This window comes from Saccostrea echinata, unplaced genomic scaffold (genome assembly GCF_033153115.1).
Source record: "Saccostrea echinata isolate AGI-Se365-2 ecotype Australia unplaced genomic scaffold, CSIRO_AGI_Sech_v1 ptg000058l, whole genome shotgun sequence".
Taxonomy (NCBI): domain Eukaryota; kingdom Metazoa; phylum Mollusca; class Bivalvia; order Ostreida; family Ostreidae; genus Saccostrea; species Saccostrea echinata.
Window position 1 is genome coordinate 4450958 of NW_026889807.1, and position 17026 is coordinate 4467983.

The 17026-nt window shown below is 32.6% G+C and overlaps 1 protein-coding gene across 1 annotated transcript; it reads left to right on the forward strand.

The window, feature by feature from the left end:
• Positions 1-14282: 14282 nt before the first annotated feature.
• On the forward strand, positions 14283-16529 carry LOC133174479 (toll-like receptor 4). Its single transcript, XM_061309601.1, has one exon. It carries the CDS (start codon positions 14283-14285, stop codon positions 16527-16529), a length of 2247 nt encoding a protein of 748 aa, XP_061165585.1.
• Positions 16530-17026: the final 497 nt, after the last annotated feature.

Sequence of the window (17026 nt, forward strand, 5' to 3'; positions counted from 1 at the left end):
GCACGTGTTTAGACGTTTTCTGTACAAATATGACGTCATCAAATAAAAAAAATTGGCATAAACTATAAAAGTTTGATACCCAAGGATAATATTTCTATTGTTAATTTTCTTCTTCCCCTCAGTTGAATTTTCCTGAAAAAATAGGCCGATTTAGCCCCTTCGTGGATTTAGCTCTTTGTTTGGAATTAGATTTGTTTTGTCTTTTACTTCCGTGATTTTTTTGAATAAGAAAATATTAGAATTGTTGACTCTTTTCTAAAAAAAAAAATTACTTTTGTGTGCTAAGTTAGTGAATTTTTTGATTAAAAAGGTATCTTAAGAATGAAATAGTTGATTAATATTCCAGAGCAAAACAGACTTCCTGAAATGACTCTTCATTCAAATTAAGTTACAAAGATTGAAAAAAACATTCTAAAAGATATACATTAGGGCATACACTTGGTACATGCAACGAGTACCCCTTCTCTTATATGAAAAGGGACAGAACTAGAGGTTCAGAAGAAGGAAAAAAAAATGTCTTTTAGGTAGAGGCATTTGCATGTACGGAAAATGTGTCAGAAGAAAATTCATTAACAAGCCTTGCCAAGTAAAATCGTAGACAAAGCGTTTTTATTAAAAAATAATGTGTACAAGGAGCTAAAATTTTTACAAGTGTTTTTTCATCATATTTGAGTATATCTGAATATTGTTTTTTGAAATACAATGGTTGGACAAAAATAAGAATTTTATTAAGGTACTTCGGCGTAAGACCAAAAAGTGAGGTTTTCTCTATCTTTACTCCTCACTAAGATATTAACAGTGGTGAAGGAGAAACTTCAAGAGTACTGTGCAACAATACATTCAAGAAGTGGTGTAAATCAGATGTGGATACTTAAAAATTCCAAGGAACTTTTGGAAAATTTGAAATCACAAGATTTTACCAAAATCAACAGCTTAAAAACTTACGACTTTTCAACTTTATACACAACCATTCCCCACAATAAATTAAAGTCCAGGCTTTTTGATATAATTGACAGCTGCTTTTTCAATAAAAATGGAACTCGTAAATATACTTACCTTATCATTGGTCATTTGCAAAATTATTTTGTTAAAAAACATTCTGATTGTACACACAAGTACTCTGAAGTTGACATTAAAAAGATGCTTGAGTTTCTGATTGACAATATCTATGTGGTTTTTGGAGACCAGGTCTTCCAACAATCTATTGGAATTCCTATGGGTACCAATTGCACCCCGTTATTAGCAGACCTTTTTTTGTATTCATATGAAGCAGAATTTGTCCAAAATCTTGTACGTGAAAAGAAGAAAACACTTGCTGTGACGTTCAACTCGACATTTAGATATATCGACGACGTATTGTCAATTAACAATGGCTATTTTCATTCTTATGTCGATACGATATATCCTGGTGAACTTGAGATAAAAGATACCAGAGTCTGACACATCTGTTTCATATTTGGATATTTTACTTGAAAAAGACGTTAATGGTAATCTAACAACCAAGCTTTATGATAAACGTGATGACTTTAACTTTTCAATCGTCAACTTCCCTTACTTATGCAGCAATATACCTTCATCACCTGCATACGGGGTATATATCTCTCAGTTGATTCGATACGCAAGAACATGCTCTACGTATGTACAATTTCTAAAACGAGGTAAATTATTGACAAATAAGTTGATGAAACAAGAATATCAGCTGTCTCGTTTAAAGTCATCATTTCGTAAGTTCTATGGTCGATACAATGACCTTGTCAGCAAATACAATTTATCATTGAGTCAAATGCTGAATGACGTTTTTCATACTAATTGTTAGGCCATTATTTACACACTGAATTGTCAGCGGATTTTTCCGTTATTTCCCGATCATGACAAGGGGCACACGGCGGGTGTGACCGGTCGGCAGGGGATGCTCACTCCTCCATGGCACCTGATCCCACCTCTGATGTTTGGAGGTCCGTGTTTGCTCTGCTCCTATTTTGTATTGTATAATGGACTTTGTTCGTTATCTCCATATATTTCATTTCATACGAGATTCCCCGTGTATTAACTCTGAATACTGTGGAATCATTTAAATTCGTGGGGGTCAATGTTCGTGGACAAGCAAAATTTTATTGGTTGCGTGTGTGTGCAACATTGGTCCCTCAACTGTTTATGATAGAATAAAAGGGAATTCCAGTGTTTGCATCAGTGCAATTCACGATTTTATGTTCGGCGGAATCATTTAACGTTCCGTTAGACACTTTGACGTCATAATCCGTTTGTCGTTTGGCAATATAACACATAACATAAAATCCAATAGATTGTTTTTTAGCATATATCCATTTGGAACATGCTACGAATATTGATGGATATGTACTAAAGAGTAGTGAAAGTTTTAGAACACAGTGTAGATTATTTTTCACTCTAGACAACTTGTTCACGATTCTACCAGACAACTCTGGTAATTAGACTAAAGAAATTGAAACTGTTAGAAATTTATAAATATCAATGATATACATGTATATCAACGTGTAGACAATAAATTTGAGAAAATGTTAATTTTTTTAACATTGTGAACAGCTGGACATATGACTGATTGATAAATTGTACGTTGTTTTACGTCCCATTCGAGAATATTTCACTCATATAAAGACGTCACCATATACCGGTGAAGGGCTTCAGATATAATCCTTTGCTCGGCACTCAGGGCCATTGAGCAGTGGGGGTTCTTTATCGTGCCAACGTCTACCGCGACAAGGGGCCTCGGTTTTTAAGGTCTCACTTCAAAGTGCCGGACTCTTGGCGAAGGAACAGTGGCTACCTATTTTTTCTTTATCGACTTAGGTCAGTCGCGGCCGTGATTCGAACACACGACCTTCCAATCATGGAAGCAGGACATATGAACGAATGGACAAAAATTAAGAAGGGCCTTCCGAAAACATTTAGAAATAATATTCCTTGATTCAAAGTGGGAAAGAATACTTAAAGATTGAAGATGCTTGATATTTGGTCTTTAAATTTGCATCAGTATAATAGCAATTAACAGTGAAGTACTTAAAGAGTAAAATAACTCTATGGAAAGTAACACTCTATATGGAAATTAATGTATTTTTTCGAAGGCTTTCCATTTTTTTCAATGGTAACATGAACACGATCAGTGTTTAAGCATTAGGATATAGGGATATCTTTCTTTGTTCTTTATATATATGTAACTGGTTAAAATCAGCTTAACATTTAAGGTACCATTTGAATTTCAGAACGCCTAAATATAGTATTTATATATTTTAAAGAAATGAAGAAAATGTTTGTTGATAAAATAATCTATATTCTATCAAAGTACGAAAGAATTCGTAAAATAAATTGTAGGAAGAAAAAAATCATTATTAAGTTCACGTCTTAGAATCAAAAGTATTTACAGAGCATTTCTTACGCATTCATTTAATTAAATGATTACGCTATTTGTGTTTCTCACATTTGACTTTTTTTTTTCAAATAATGTAATAACATCTATCAAAAAAAAAAAAAAAAAAAAAAAAAAAAAAAAAAAAAAAATCAAAATACAGATATTAAAATTGATTAATTGCATGTTGTTTAACGTCCCATTCCATTTTTTTTTTCACTCGAATAAAGACATCACCACTGGCAAAGGGCTTCAAATTTAGTCCTTGACTCGGAACTCAGGGCCATTGAGCAGTGAATGATCTTTACCGTGCCATTGCCTGTCATGACACGGGGCTTCTGGTTTTAAGGTCTCGACCGAAAGATCATGACTTACACTTTTAATCCAGGACGTTTGGCGAAGGAACAGTCAACCATAAACTGACAGATGAACAGAAGGACAGCTAAATGGACAGACGAACTGAAGAATGAGATTTTATATCTCCGCGTCTTTGCGAAAGAGGTGGACAATAAAGTAATGGTTATCTATCTATGAATGGATTTATGTCCTCTGAAAATAGTTCGTTTTAAGGTTATGGAATTTCATTTCAAGTTTAAAATCTTTTTACATAGAGCATGTCCTAAATTTGAATTGGTCTTAAAAAATCCTTGTCAAATATCCCCTTGGTTTTACTAAGAAGGTCAGTATTACAACTTAACCTCTATTAGGAAAGACATACCCGGAAGTTCTTTAGCTTTTATCAAGTACAGTTTTATCAAGATCTTAAGAGCTAAGGAATGCTAATATTTGTTGTTCACAACGGTGTTCTGTTTATTCATTTATTAGAGGTTAAATGCAGTTCATTATAAAAATAAGGACCAAAAAAAATTACAAAGTTTATTTCTGTTTGCTTAATTATTATAAAAATGGCGTTTATAAAAAAAAAAAAAATCGGTGCAAGAAAAGAATGAGTCTTGAAACTGTCACCTCCAAATATTTGCAACAATATAATTATCCTATTGTAAGTATGCCTTAACAAAAGGATTTTAATTGCAAAAAAGGTCCATTTTTGTTAGTTTTTACTTATCTCATTTTTTTTTTATGATTGATCAATTCAATAAATAATTTTATGAAGTAAATATCTATCTAATTTGATGTATTTTATTTTGCTATTAGCTTGAAAATATTTATTTTGCTATTAGCTTAAAAATATTTTATTTTGCTATTAGCTATTAGCTTGAAAACATTTACTGGCTGGTACTTTATAACACTCAGAAATAAAGTACTTTGAATCGTGACCCAGATCATTGGAATCAGGCAATGATTGTCAATGTAAAAAATACAAAAACAGATACGGCATATAAAATTAAAATATATCTGTACATTTAACCTCAGTAAATTACAACAATTAATACCATTTATTCAGCATGTTGAAAACACTTGTATTTAAAGAAAAACAACATTCATCCAAAAAAAAAAAAAAAAACCAAAAAAACCAAAAAAAAAAAAAAAAAAAACCAAGAAAAAAAAAAAAAAAAACCAAAAAAAAAAAAAAAGAAAACCCCCCCAAAAAAACAGAATTCCAAATAAGTCATATTATAATATAATACAATGTATATTAATTATAATTACAATTAATAATTGAACTTTTCGTGTGTTGAAGACAAAAAGCATAATTAGGGGAATGTCATTTGATAAATGTATCATTGTATATGGAGAGAACTATGTTATGCCTAAAGTGCTAAGACCTCTCTGTTAAGTATCAAATGTTTTTTTAGCATGTCATGCTGTTTTAAAAATCTTTAAATCACTAAGAGACATTAATTGTTAACAACGCTTCCGTTTTGCTTTATTTAAGGTGTTTAAATATTTGAGAGATAAAGTTTAAAAGGTTATAAACATCCTGATAAACTTGACCAACTTAAAGAACTACAGTAAATAAGGAATGGGGATGCATCTTTCACCATGGTTTTATTTTTCTTCGGAGAAATGTATTGCGAAATACACTTGAATAACTAGAGCAGCTGAGTCACTAGAAAAAAATTTAAATCCAATCTATACCTAATATATCTTATGAAGATAGAAGTGTGTAGATATACTGCGATCACGTGTAATGTCTCTGAGCTGGAAAATTGTGAAAAAGCCAGGTTTTCTACTTTAAATGTGCAGATTTTTTCGTATCCGACGAAATATATAAGAGCAACTTGTATCGTTATTATCAGTTTTTGAAAACCACATTCGGGATTTATTGACTGAAAAGTAAGATTTTATAATCTCTCTCTCTCTCTCTCTCTCTGTGTGTTTGTGTGTGCTTTAAAATTCGGGAAAGTTCATTTCAAAACATTGGTGTTACATTTCCCAATATGTGAAATATAAGGGAATAAATTATAACACCGACGGTACTATATGTCGATGACATCCATTATATTTGCAAAATAATTAAGTAAAAGACAATAGCATATATTTTTTAGGGATATTAATCGGTAAATGGTTTATCGCTTTTTTCACTTTAATCTTAAATGATTACATGACAAATATTTTAAGATACGTATTGACTTTTAAAATGAATTGATTAAACTAATAAATTTAATAAATGCTGATAATGTTTTTCAAAATTTATAAGATATTTTCATATGTTTAAAATTAAGTTCCTTAGGCATTTATTTTTTTTCAAAACGAAGACATATATTTCTTTAAGAAAAATTAAGCTTTTCTATAGGTATCAAGATAATTCGCCACTAAAACAAGTCACCCGACAATCCGAGACAACCCGCCCTCGATTTAGAACACTCGCCCTAGTCTAAGCATCTCGACCCAGACCCACAACACTCACATACTCTTTTTCATTATATTTTATTTAATCTTATGCTACCTATATCTAATAAGAAATTAAAATAAATCGTATTCCTTTTTAAGCCGGATTTTAGCAATAGCTAGCTTCTGTATAACGTAGGCACCAGACTTTTTCTCTAATCAAGGCTTTACCTTACAAAGTCATACTGATAAAAATTTAGTACATCGTTTTATCGTGATAATTATTTCATAGAAATAAAAGAAATATATATATATATATATATATATATATATATATATATATATATATATATATATATATATATATATATATATATATATATATATATATATATATATATATATATATATATCTATCTATCTATCTATCTATCTATCTATCTATCTATCTATCTATCTATCTATATAGACCCTGAAACGTGCTGCTACCCCACAAGCAGGCTGCACGAAAGGTACACTCTCGCTACAGTTTGCACGAAACGCTGCACGGTTTACACGAAACGCTACATGGTTTGCACGAAACGCTACATGGTTTACACGAAAGCCTGCACGAAACGCTTTGTACACGTTTCTCACACGTTTTATACACGATTCTCGCACGCTTTGGCCTCGATATGGATTTTCTATTCGGAATCTCTCGGACTTTATTTAAATCATTACGGATTAAACAAAGATTAGTTAAGTATCGCATTTATTCACATTCAGTAAAAAACCAAAACTCGCTACACCAGTAAAATATAAACTGATAAAATACTCAATGTTCGGTTGTAATTAATTAATACTTATAGTTGTCATTGCATAAAAGACCCACCGTGTGAAATGCCTACTATCATCGTCCATATAAACCTGTACAAACCTTTTCCGCTAGACTCACTGAAAAATAAAAAAAATATGTCATTCATAATCCCTTAAAGCATTCAATATTTTTTGCAATTATAGTTTGATATTAATTAAAAAGTCGTTTTATTACTGACAAATAAATTCAGTTATTGATCTGGAAAAAAAAAAAATTGATTAAATTGCGTTTGATTTCTGTTAACGGATTGATTTTTTTCTTTTTTTAAAGAATATTGATCGATTTATTTATTTTGTGATTTAGTAAAAAAAAAATTCATTCGAATAATTTAGGTTCTGTTCATAATTTGCAAACGTAATATATATACTGCGTCAAATAGAAACATTGTGCAGGAAGGGGGGATGGTTAGATTACCGAGCTCTTACACTGTTGTATCTACAAATCTGTACATGGCTCAAGATACTGGGCACTTGTTTCAGTAACTATACCACTGGCATGGAAAAAAATTGCTTATAGAAACAAGTGCCCGCGCTAAAGAAAAAAGAAAAATATTCATATCTCTAGCAAGACCAGATAAATCATTAAATGCACTTAATTCAGAATGGTTACTATAAAGTTTAATTGCATACTTTAACTTTAATTCATCATTAAAATTTCATATGGTAAAGAAACCGGGGGGGGGAGGGGGGTTAAGCATTGTAATTCTTTAGCTCTTTTGACGCATTGTGTTTATATACCAAGCACCTTGTAAAATCTTTAATTCAAAGCCCGGCTAGAGAATAGAGAGAGAGAGAAAAAAGAAAGAAATCAATAGTCTCGGCACTTAAGGATACATAACACAAACAAAAATCTGATGCCTGGATTGATATATATTTTTTGACTAATTTTGAATGGAGATGACATAAATAATAAATCCCTAAAATATAAAGAAATGGTAAGTTTTCTTTGGTGCTTAAATATGCGACTTTGTTTTGGTTTCTATATAATTCTATTCAAAATTTTGCACATTATTTTAACATTGTGACAAAATCTTACAAAATTTTCCCACTTCACACGGCAAACATTACTCAGGTTACCTATTTGAATATAAATCTGAAAAATATTGCTGATTTCTGAAAAAAAGTTTGTTTGTGTTATTTATCCTTAACAATACATTCAATATACATGTATACATGTGCAAAGTCCTAAAAATGAAACCTTATGCTCTAGAAATGTGTGACTATTAAAACAACTAATATATAATTATATTTATTTCTTTATCTATTTTTTATTCACGAATAGACTGTCAAAATCAATTCACTGTTTACAGAAAATAAGATAAATTTAAGAAATAAAATCCAGGAGTATTTATTTGTATCAATCAAATACTAAATAAAACCATTAATTAAAATTGATTTGTTATTCTCGGGTGTCATTTTAGCCATGATTGACAAGAAATAATAGCAGAATAAGTTTTCAGTTCCCGGTACGCGGAAGTCCGTGATGCAGTTGTAAATGACCTTAATCACAGTCGTACATGTAAGAAGATTATATAGAAGAAAGTATAAAGATTCCAGTATATTTTTAAGGGGTGTATCGGGCGCACCCCGAAAAGAGCGATAATTTTCCTTTACACAAATTATCTATTAAACACAAATTATCTATTAAAGAAAAACCTAAAATGTTTGTGTTTTCATTGAACCCCTCCTCCCCGGAAATATTTAACCCTGTGTTTGCCGATGCATGCGAATCATACTTCATTTATTTGATAATTATAAATCAAACAATTTTATGCCTTTAATACTATGAATGACTCATGGTTTCAAAAATTATTTGTATTACAGTCTTTTTATATAAGAAAATTATGTTCGTTTACAAATAAAATAAATAGAATGTGTTCCCTGTCCTAAAATGCCCATACTTCACATTTATAGAAACGTATAGAAAAGTTTTTTTTTTTTAAATTTTTTTTTTCACGCTTGTCTGATCTATCAATTATTTTGTATTGATCACCTATATTCTCTATATATTTTGATTGTAAAATGGCAAAGATATTCAAATAAATTAATGAAAAGGACAAGACCGGATTCCTGATGAATTTTCGTTTGAAAAAAAAAATCACTATTGCTCTCTTTAAAAAAGTATCAAATAAAATACCATAAAATTGTTGTACATATAATTACATGTAATTACATTAACCATATTTTCTATCCATCTTTATTTAAATAAAAAAGAGAGAAAATCAGACAAATATGTAATATACGGAAGCCGGTTGGTGCCAGGTAGAAAAAATATTTTATCTGGCGGCAGCCAGATAACTTTCTGGCGGTCGCCAGATAATTATTTGGCGGCCGCTAGATTACTTATCTGGCAGCCGCCAGATCTTTTTATCTGGCGGCCGCCAGGTAAGTTTTTGGCGGCAGCCAGTTATTTATCTGGCGGCCGCCAGTTAATTATTTGGCGGCCGCCAGATAAAATATTTTTTTACCTGGCACCTACCGGCTTCCGTAGTAATACATTACCGCGTGATTTTATTTTGTTGCCTCCGTATTTTTTCACTCTTAAAATACCACCGGTATAATATATCCGAATAATATTTGTTACAAACAACAACGTATTACATCTTGATCCATCAATAGCCATATTTGAAATAAATGACTTCCGAATGAAACCTACACGATTCTTGCACGAAAGTCGCACATTTCTCACACGCTTCTCGCACGCTCGCTACTTGGTTTGCACGAAACGCTTTAAAGCTTACACGAAACGCTTTAAAGCTTACACGAAACGCTGCACGGTTTACACGAACGCTTCACGCTTTCCACGAAACGAAAAGCGCACGAAAGACACACCTTTTTTTGGGTAGTAGCAAGTTTCAGGAGTCTCTCTCTCTCTCTCTATCTCTCTCTCTATATATATATATGAGTATCCTTATAAAAAGTGAATTTCTTTGTGCTTTCTATATTAATATTTCTTCACTTAGGACAATTATGTTAGTTTAAGAGTTGTAGTACAATGTGCTTTATAAATAAAAATTAATTTCATTACAACGTGTATTGGAAACAATCCTCTAATAAAACTAATGTCCAAATAACTGTATCTCACTTTCATTCTCAATGACAGTGTATTGTAGGGCAGCGCCGCGAGAATTCCATCGGCATCGAAAGCAAGTTTTTTGACTTGCCTAGATAGCCGAGCGGTCTAGTGCGCTGTTCCTGTACTGCTAGGAGACAGATTCCGTAGGTCGAGAGTTCAACCCCGAGCTGGGGCGGAAGTGGTATCCTTATAAAAAGTGAATTTTATTTGTGCTTTCTATATATATATATATATATATATATATATATATATATATGTCATAATTCATATCAAGATGCATGATTGTAATGAAATTGAAGCATATCGACTGTTCCAATCTTTTATGACTTACTTTTAAAGTGTTAATTTGGAATAATCTAACATTGTTTAATAATTATTTTGTTTTTCTTTTTTCCCAATATCAGCTGTATTTAAATATTCTTAACCAATCAAGAGTTGCTAGCTCATGCATGTAAGCAGAAATTCGGAGTTTAGGTCGGCGTATCACTCCTCACCTTGAAGTATTAAAATTACTTTCTGTACTTGGAGGTTCATTATGCTTCGTTTTTATGCCCCGGGATCGAAAGATCCCGGGGGTATATTGTTTTTGTCCTGTCTGTCTGTTTATCTGTTTATCTGTTTGTCTGTTTGTCTGTCTGTCTGTTGTCAACTTTAACCTTGCCCATAACTTTTGATTGGTTGGAGCTATGACTTTCATATTTCACATGTGTCTTTGTGACAAGACCTTTCTTTGGGTACCATCATATTTAACCTTTTGACCTTGACCTTGGAGTTTTACCCACTTTTGCAAAATTTTATGAGACTTTAACCTTGGCCATAACTTCTGAACAGTTGGTGCTTGGGATTTCAAACTTCACATGTGTATTCTTTGTGACAAGGCCTTCCTTTGGATACCAACAACTTTGACCTTTTGACCTTGACCTTGGAGTTTGACCTACTTTTGAAAAACTTTAACCTTGGCCATAACTTTTGAACAGTTGGTGCTTGGGGTTTCAAACTTCACACGTGTATTCTTTGTGACAAGACCTTCCTCTGGATATCAATTACTTTGACCCTTTGACCTTGACCTAGGAGTTTGACCTTCTTTTGAAAAACTTTAACCTTGGCCATAACTTTTGAATGATTGGTGCTAGGGCTTTCATTCTTCACATATGTAATCCTTGTGACAAGATTTTCCTTTGGATACCAACCACTTTGACCCTTTGACCTTGACATAGGAGTTTGACCTACTTTTGAAAAACTTTATCTTTGGCCATAACTTTTGAATGGTTGGTGCTAGGGCTTTCATTCTTCACATATGTAATCCGTGTGACAAGACCTTCCTTTGGATACCAACCACTTTGACCCTTTGACCTTGACATAGGAGTTTGACCTACTTTCTAAAAACTTTAACCTTGGTAATAACTTCTTCTTTCAATGCCCATGTTATGATCTTGCCAGGAACTCTTTGAATACATATATGATTGATCATGACATACCAAGAGATAACAATATTGTATTGTCTGGTTATGATTGTCTATCTCTTAAAGAAAATTTGTTATTATTTGATCAAGTTCATAATTTTATAAAAAAATACTAAAAGATTTTAGAATGTGAAAATGTAATAAGCATTAATGTGCAGCATGTACACTGAAAGTACATATATATATATATATATATGGCTCTGAGCCTCTTCCCCTTTTCCGTTATCCCCACCCTCTTTCTTTTCTCTCTCTCTCTCTTTCCTTTCATTATTCCACTTTATTGTTCAATTCCCCTCTTTTTTCAATTTTGTACATTGTATCCTCCTTAAAAATTAGTTTAAAATACATGTCTTTGTAAAAGTTATGATATATATTATTGTAACATTTCATAATTTGTACCTTGATCTTTAATGGAGAGAACTTATATAGGCCATTTTTACCTGCTGTTCAATCCATATTCATTGTATATACATTTATGTATATCATGAATAAAATACTTCTTAAACTATAAGTTTTGAATGGTTGGTGCTAGGGCTTTCAAAACTTCACATATGTAATCCTTGTGACAAGACCTTCCTTTGGATACAAACCACTTTGAACTTGACCTTGACATTTGACTTTTATTTTAAAAAACTTTAACCAACGCCATAACTTTTGAACAGTTGCAGCTAGGTCTTTCAAATTTCACAGGTATATTCCTATATAGACAAGACCTTTCTTTGGGTATCAACATTTTTTATCTTTTGGCCTGGATTTTGACTTGCATTTGAGAAACTTTAACCTTCGCCATAAGCTGCCATACGGGGGCATCAGTGTTTCTGTGACGAAGTTGATTTTTTTTTGTATATACTGTTTTAATTTTGGTTTTAACGGGTTTCCTTACTATTGAGGTTGTTTTGTTACGAGTATATAAAGGGACCGGTTTTGTCGGAGTGGTCAGATCTAGTTTGGTGTCCGGTATACGTAGCGTGACCAGCCGGAGGTGTGCCACGTTTGCTTTATCCCCTGCAAGATTATACAAGTGGCGAATATATTTCGGTGAGATATAGCACCGAATTTAACGGGTAGCCATATAACTTGTTAGGCGGACTATTGCAGCGTGTGTATGCAGTTCTAGCCGGTAAGAGTGTTCGAATAATGTAAATAGTTGGATTATTGTTATAATTTCCGGTTTTCAGTTGTAATATAGGTTAGGTTTTTGTAAACGTAAATTCATTTCAGTGCGTAAGGTGCTGAGAGAATATTGTGCACATAGAAGACGGGCTGAGGGTCAGTTGACGACTGTTATAAGCGTTTGAGGTCAGTGGGGAGCGTTGTATGGAGGGCCAGTCGTGTCATGTTCAATCGTCGATGCTGAACAAGAACCGATGTTGGTAGGATAACCGCAGTGGGAGGCGATTGAACCGGGGCTACGGTTAAAGCAACTACCACGTGGTGACGAGAGAACGGTACAGGACTTAGACGTTCCTAGATGAGTGCTAATGGCGGATGCACGTGTGGTGTGACTTCCGGTGAACATTTATAAGCAGTTGTGATATAGTAACTATTGAGTAACTTTCAGCCGTTTAAGAAAAGGAAATTATTTTTTGAAGTATATATAATTATTAACTAAAATTTATTTGAGCTTTTTCGGAATATTATTTAAGTCAATTTTGGTGAATTTTTCATTTGATATAATATCTGATACTTACTGAATCAGAATTGTAGAAGTTAATATTGAATTAATGTAAAGTACCGGAATTGGTGAAAAATGAGTTAACAGTTTACTATTACATTTGTTTCTTTCCTGTGTGTGAGCCTGTATGTGAGAGTGAGTGAGTGACATAGAATTTATTTGCTTTCTATTTTATTTATTTTGTGTTAATAAATTTATTTGTTTATTCTGATTGATATTGTTTTCCTCCTCAACTCTACAAAATCCAAAAGAACTCATTACAGTTTCACAAACACATCTTGTTATACATGTATTGATTTTGTTACCAATCTTCCTTATTATAATAACATCATGAATATCGCCGCTTCACTTTTTTTTAAATGATAAAAGTAATTGAAAAGTGAAGACAGTGAAGAAAATCGAATCTATAAGGCATTAAAAATTATTTTTGAAGTAGAAAAATATATATCCAAAATTTATGTTGTTATGTTTGCCCGTCTCTCTCTCTCTCTCTCTCTCTCTCGTTGCTTATTACTCAGAGAAGCCATTTCATTTACTATACTCTTCCAGTCTATTAATCAGACTCTGTAAATCACATGTTTCTTTGTCATTCTGAAAATGAATTTTTACTGCAGTGTTGGTACACCAGTTGAAATAGAATATATTTCCTTACTTAACATACTATCATTTAGAATAAATGCGTTTGTCCGACTAACAAAAAAGTGCACAGAACGGAAGTTTGACCGACAACTTTTTCTTCACACACTTTAATGCTCAAACAGTGGGTAGATGACTCTTAGTTCTATTGTATGTTTATTTCCATTTTTTCACACTGAATGTAAAACAGTTCGGGTTTACTTAATATCGCAATAAACTTAATATAAAAAAAGATATTTATGTTAGACAGAAATCAGACGACCAACCTAATCCATCTCATGTGCACAAAATACTGTACGAATCATCTGTCCTTAATAAATTTCTTTTGAAAGTAATAGACCCCTAACCTTTACTGATTACTCCAAAATCTCAGACCGTTACAAAGTATGTTTCTAATTTGTTTTTTTTTCAGGTATGACGATATTATACAGAGTTCTGAATTTCATCCAGATTTTTTCCCTTATGGAGGCAGGAACTCGGTATGGGTATCCTTGCGGTAACCGTTGCCATTGTACATCATCAGGGGGAAACGTTTTTGCTGATTGTGCAGGTCTTGATCTGAATAAGGCACCAGATTTTCCAAACAATGTCGTTGGCATCAACTTTGCAAAGAACAACTTTCAAAACATACCCCAAAACCTTCCACAAAACGTAATGTACCTAGATCTGTCTCATAACAATTTACATTCACTAGATGATTCCTCTGTGGAAAAATATCAACAACTCCGAAATCTAAGTGTCTCTAGGAACAAACTTGTCAATATTGAAATTGGTACATTTCAAACTATTTCGAATCTTGAACATCTTGAAATTTCAAACAATAATATGCTTACTATTGAAGCGATTTCTAATATATCATTTGATCTGAAACACTCACAAATAAAAACGTTAAATTTTGAAAAACTTCAGTGCACCTACGGAGTCAGTCAGATTCTTAAAGTATCTCACATTGTATTTTTAAAAAACACTCTTCTACAGGAATTGAACTTAGCATCAAACAGAATAAATAGTTTGGAGATAGGTGTTTTAGTTTCACTTCCAAAATCACTTCGTGTTCTAAATTTGGCAGATAACGTGCTAAGCTTTGGACTTTATATCATGGAATTTGCTGTTCTACAAAGTTTGGAGATACTGAATGTAAGTTTTCAGTCCTCATTTCATCAAATGGGGATGACTGGTGACTTTTTCGAAAAATGCAACGACACAAGAAGATTTCAAGGAGTTGTTTTTAACTCTTCTGTATCAAGAAAAAATGAGAATAACAATGATATTAACAATGAAAAATCTTTTGGCGGATCCATGTCTGATTTTTTTAACGATCTCACAAAAGCTAAAAATTATACAATCTACCTGCCCCCTAATCTTCGACAAATTTATTATCATGATAATTTGTATAAAATGTCCGTACCCAAACTACCCATAGGACCTGTCAACAAATTAACACACGTGTATGCTCAAAGAAATATCATGTATGAGGCAATTGGACCTATTACAGGCATTGAAAATGTTCGATATATTGATTTTTCAGGTAACTTTTGTGGTTACATTTCAAAATCATTTTTCAAAAACTTTACTGGTATTGAATTTTTAAATCTTTCTAACAATGCTCTCGGACAAGTATTTGAGAAAGACACAGAGGGGGAATTCCTTCTAAATCAAATTCGACTGTTATCGCTAGATTTATCTTACAACAGAATACATAGGCTTTCAGCCGACGTTTTCCAAAGGAACGACATGTTGGTATATTTAAACCTTAGTCATAATTCTCTGAATGAATTTACAGTTCAGATAAACCACATGAAAAATCTATCACTATTAGACCTATCTTTCAATCAGTTAACTCATCTAGGATCTTCAACAAGGAAAACATTGAATACCATAGCAAAAGAGAAAGAAGTTGTTGTTAATTTGTTGGGTAACCCACTCAAGTGCTCTTGTGAAAATCTGGATTTTGTCAACTGGATTCATAACTCACAGGCTTTGAATGTTTTTATGTTGCAGAATTACACATGTGAATTTGAAAGTATTAAAGAATATCCATTGAAGGAAATTGTAAATTTACTTCAGAAAATGGAGAAAAAGTGTTCTTCGTATACACTTATCACAGTATTGGTGACGACATTGATAATTGTTGCATTAACAACAACAGTGAGTCGCATCGTGTTTAGATATAGATGGAAGCTCAGATACATGTATTACGTCGCAAAAGAGAAATATCATGGTCAGGTCTTTGATAATGACATCATCAGGAAAAGCCCATATCGCTTTGATGCTTTTATTTCCTATGCAGATAAAGACAGCAGTTTTGTCTTTAATATCACACGTAAACTAGAGAATGAATATGACTTACGATTGTGTATTCATCATAGAGATTTTATTCCCGGTACAGAAATAATGGACAATATTACAAATGCTGTTCACTGTAGCAGAAGAACTGTTTGCATTATGACGTCACACTTTCTAGATTCCTATTGGTGCATGTTTGAGTTAAATATGGCGAGAATGGAAGCCATTTATTCTCGAAAGGGTAGAAATGTTTTGTTTCTAATAATCTTGGAAAAGAACGCCATGAAAAATGTTCCTCTATTTCTGATGGACCTAATTGAGAGTCAATCCTACCTGGAATACCCGGATGAAGAAGCGGAGGAAGAAATAGCGTTTAGATCTAGACTTGGGGAAACGTTAAAATCAAATGACTGTGATTTCTAGAAAGAAAATGGTTTTTCTGTTGCACGTTTTCATTTGTGTTAAGATTAAAATACCATTTTTATTGAAACTTGCACGATTTCCTTAGTTTTTTCAAGTATTAATAAAATATTTGACTTTTTCTCTCTTGTTCTTAGAAGGTTGCATTGATGCAAAATTGTTTTCTGTGTCACCCCCATCCCCATCCAAGAAATCTATGTTAAAAGTATTTTAGCAAAATGTCTTAAAGACAGTACAATAATGCATATTATTCTTAAGTGTAACTCGTGCCCACTATCTCCCTTATGCATAGCTCTGATCCTTCGATGTAGACTCCAGTCTTTGGCACCCCCTTTTCACACCTCTTTGATTTTTTTTAATTAAATATTTCGGGGTTTCCAATGTTTCGGCATGAGCATCAATGAAGAGACATAATTTGTCGAAATCCGCATGTGGTTCATCAAAATTGGTGTCGTATATGATTTACATTAAAGAGGGAAAGGAACGTCATCGATGCAATG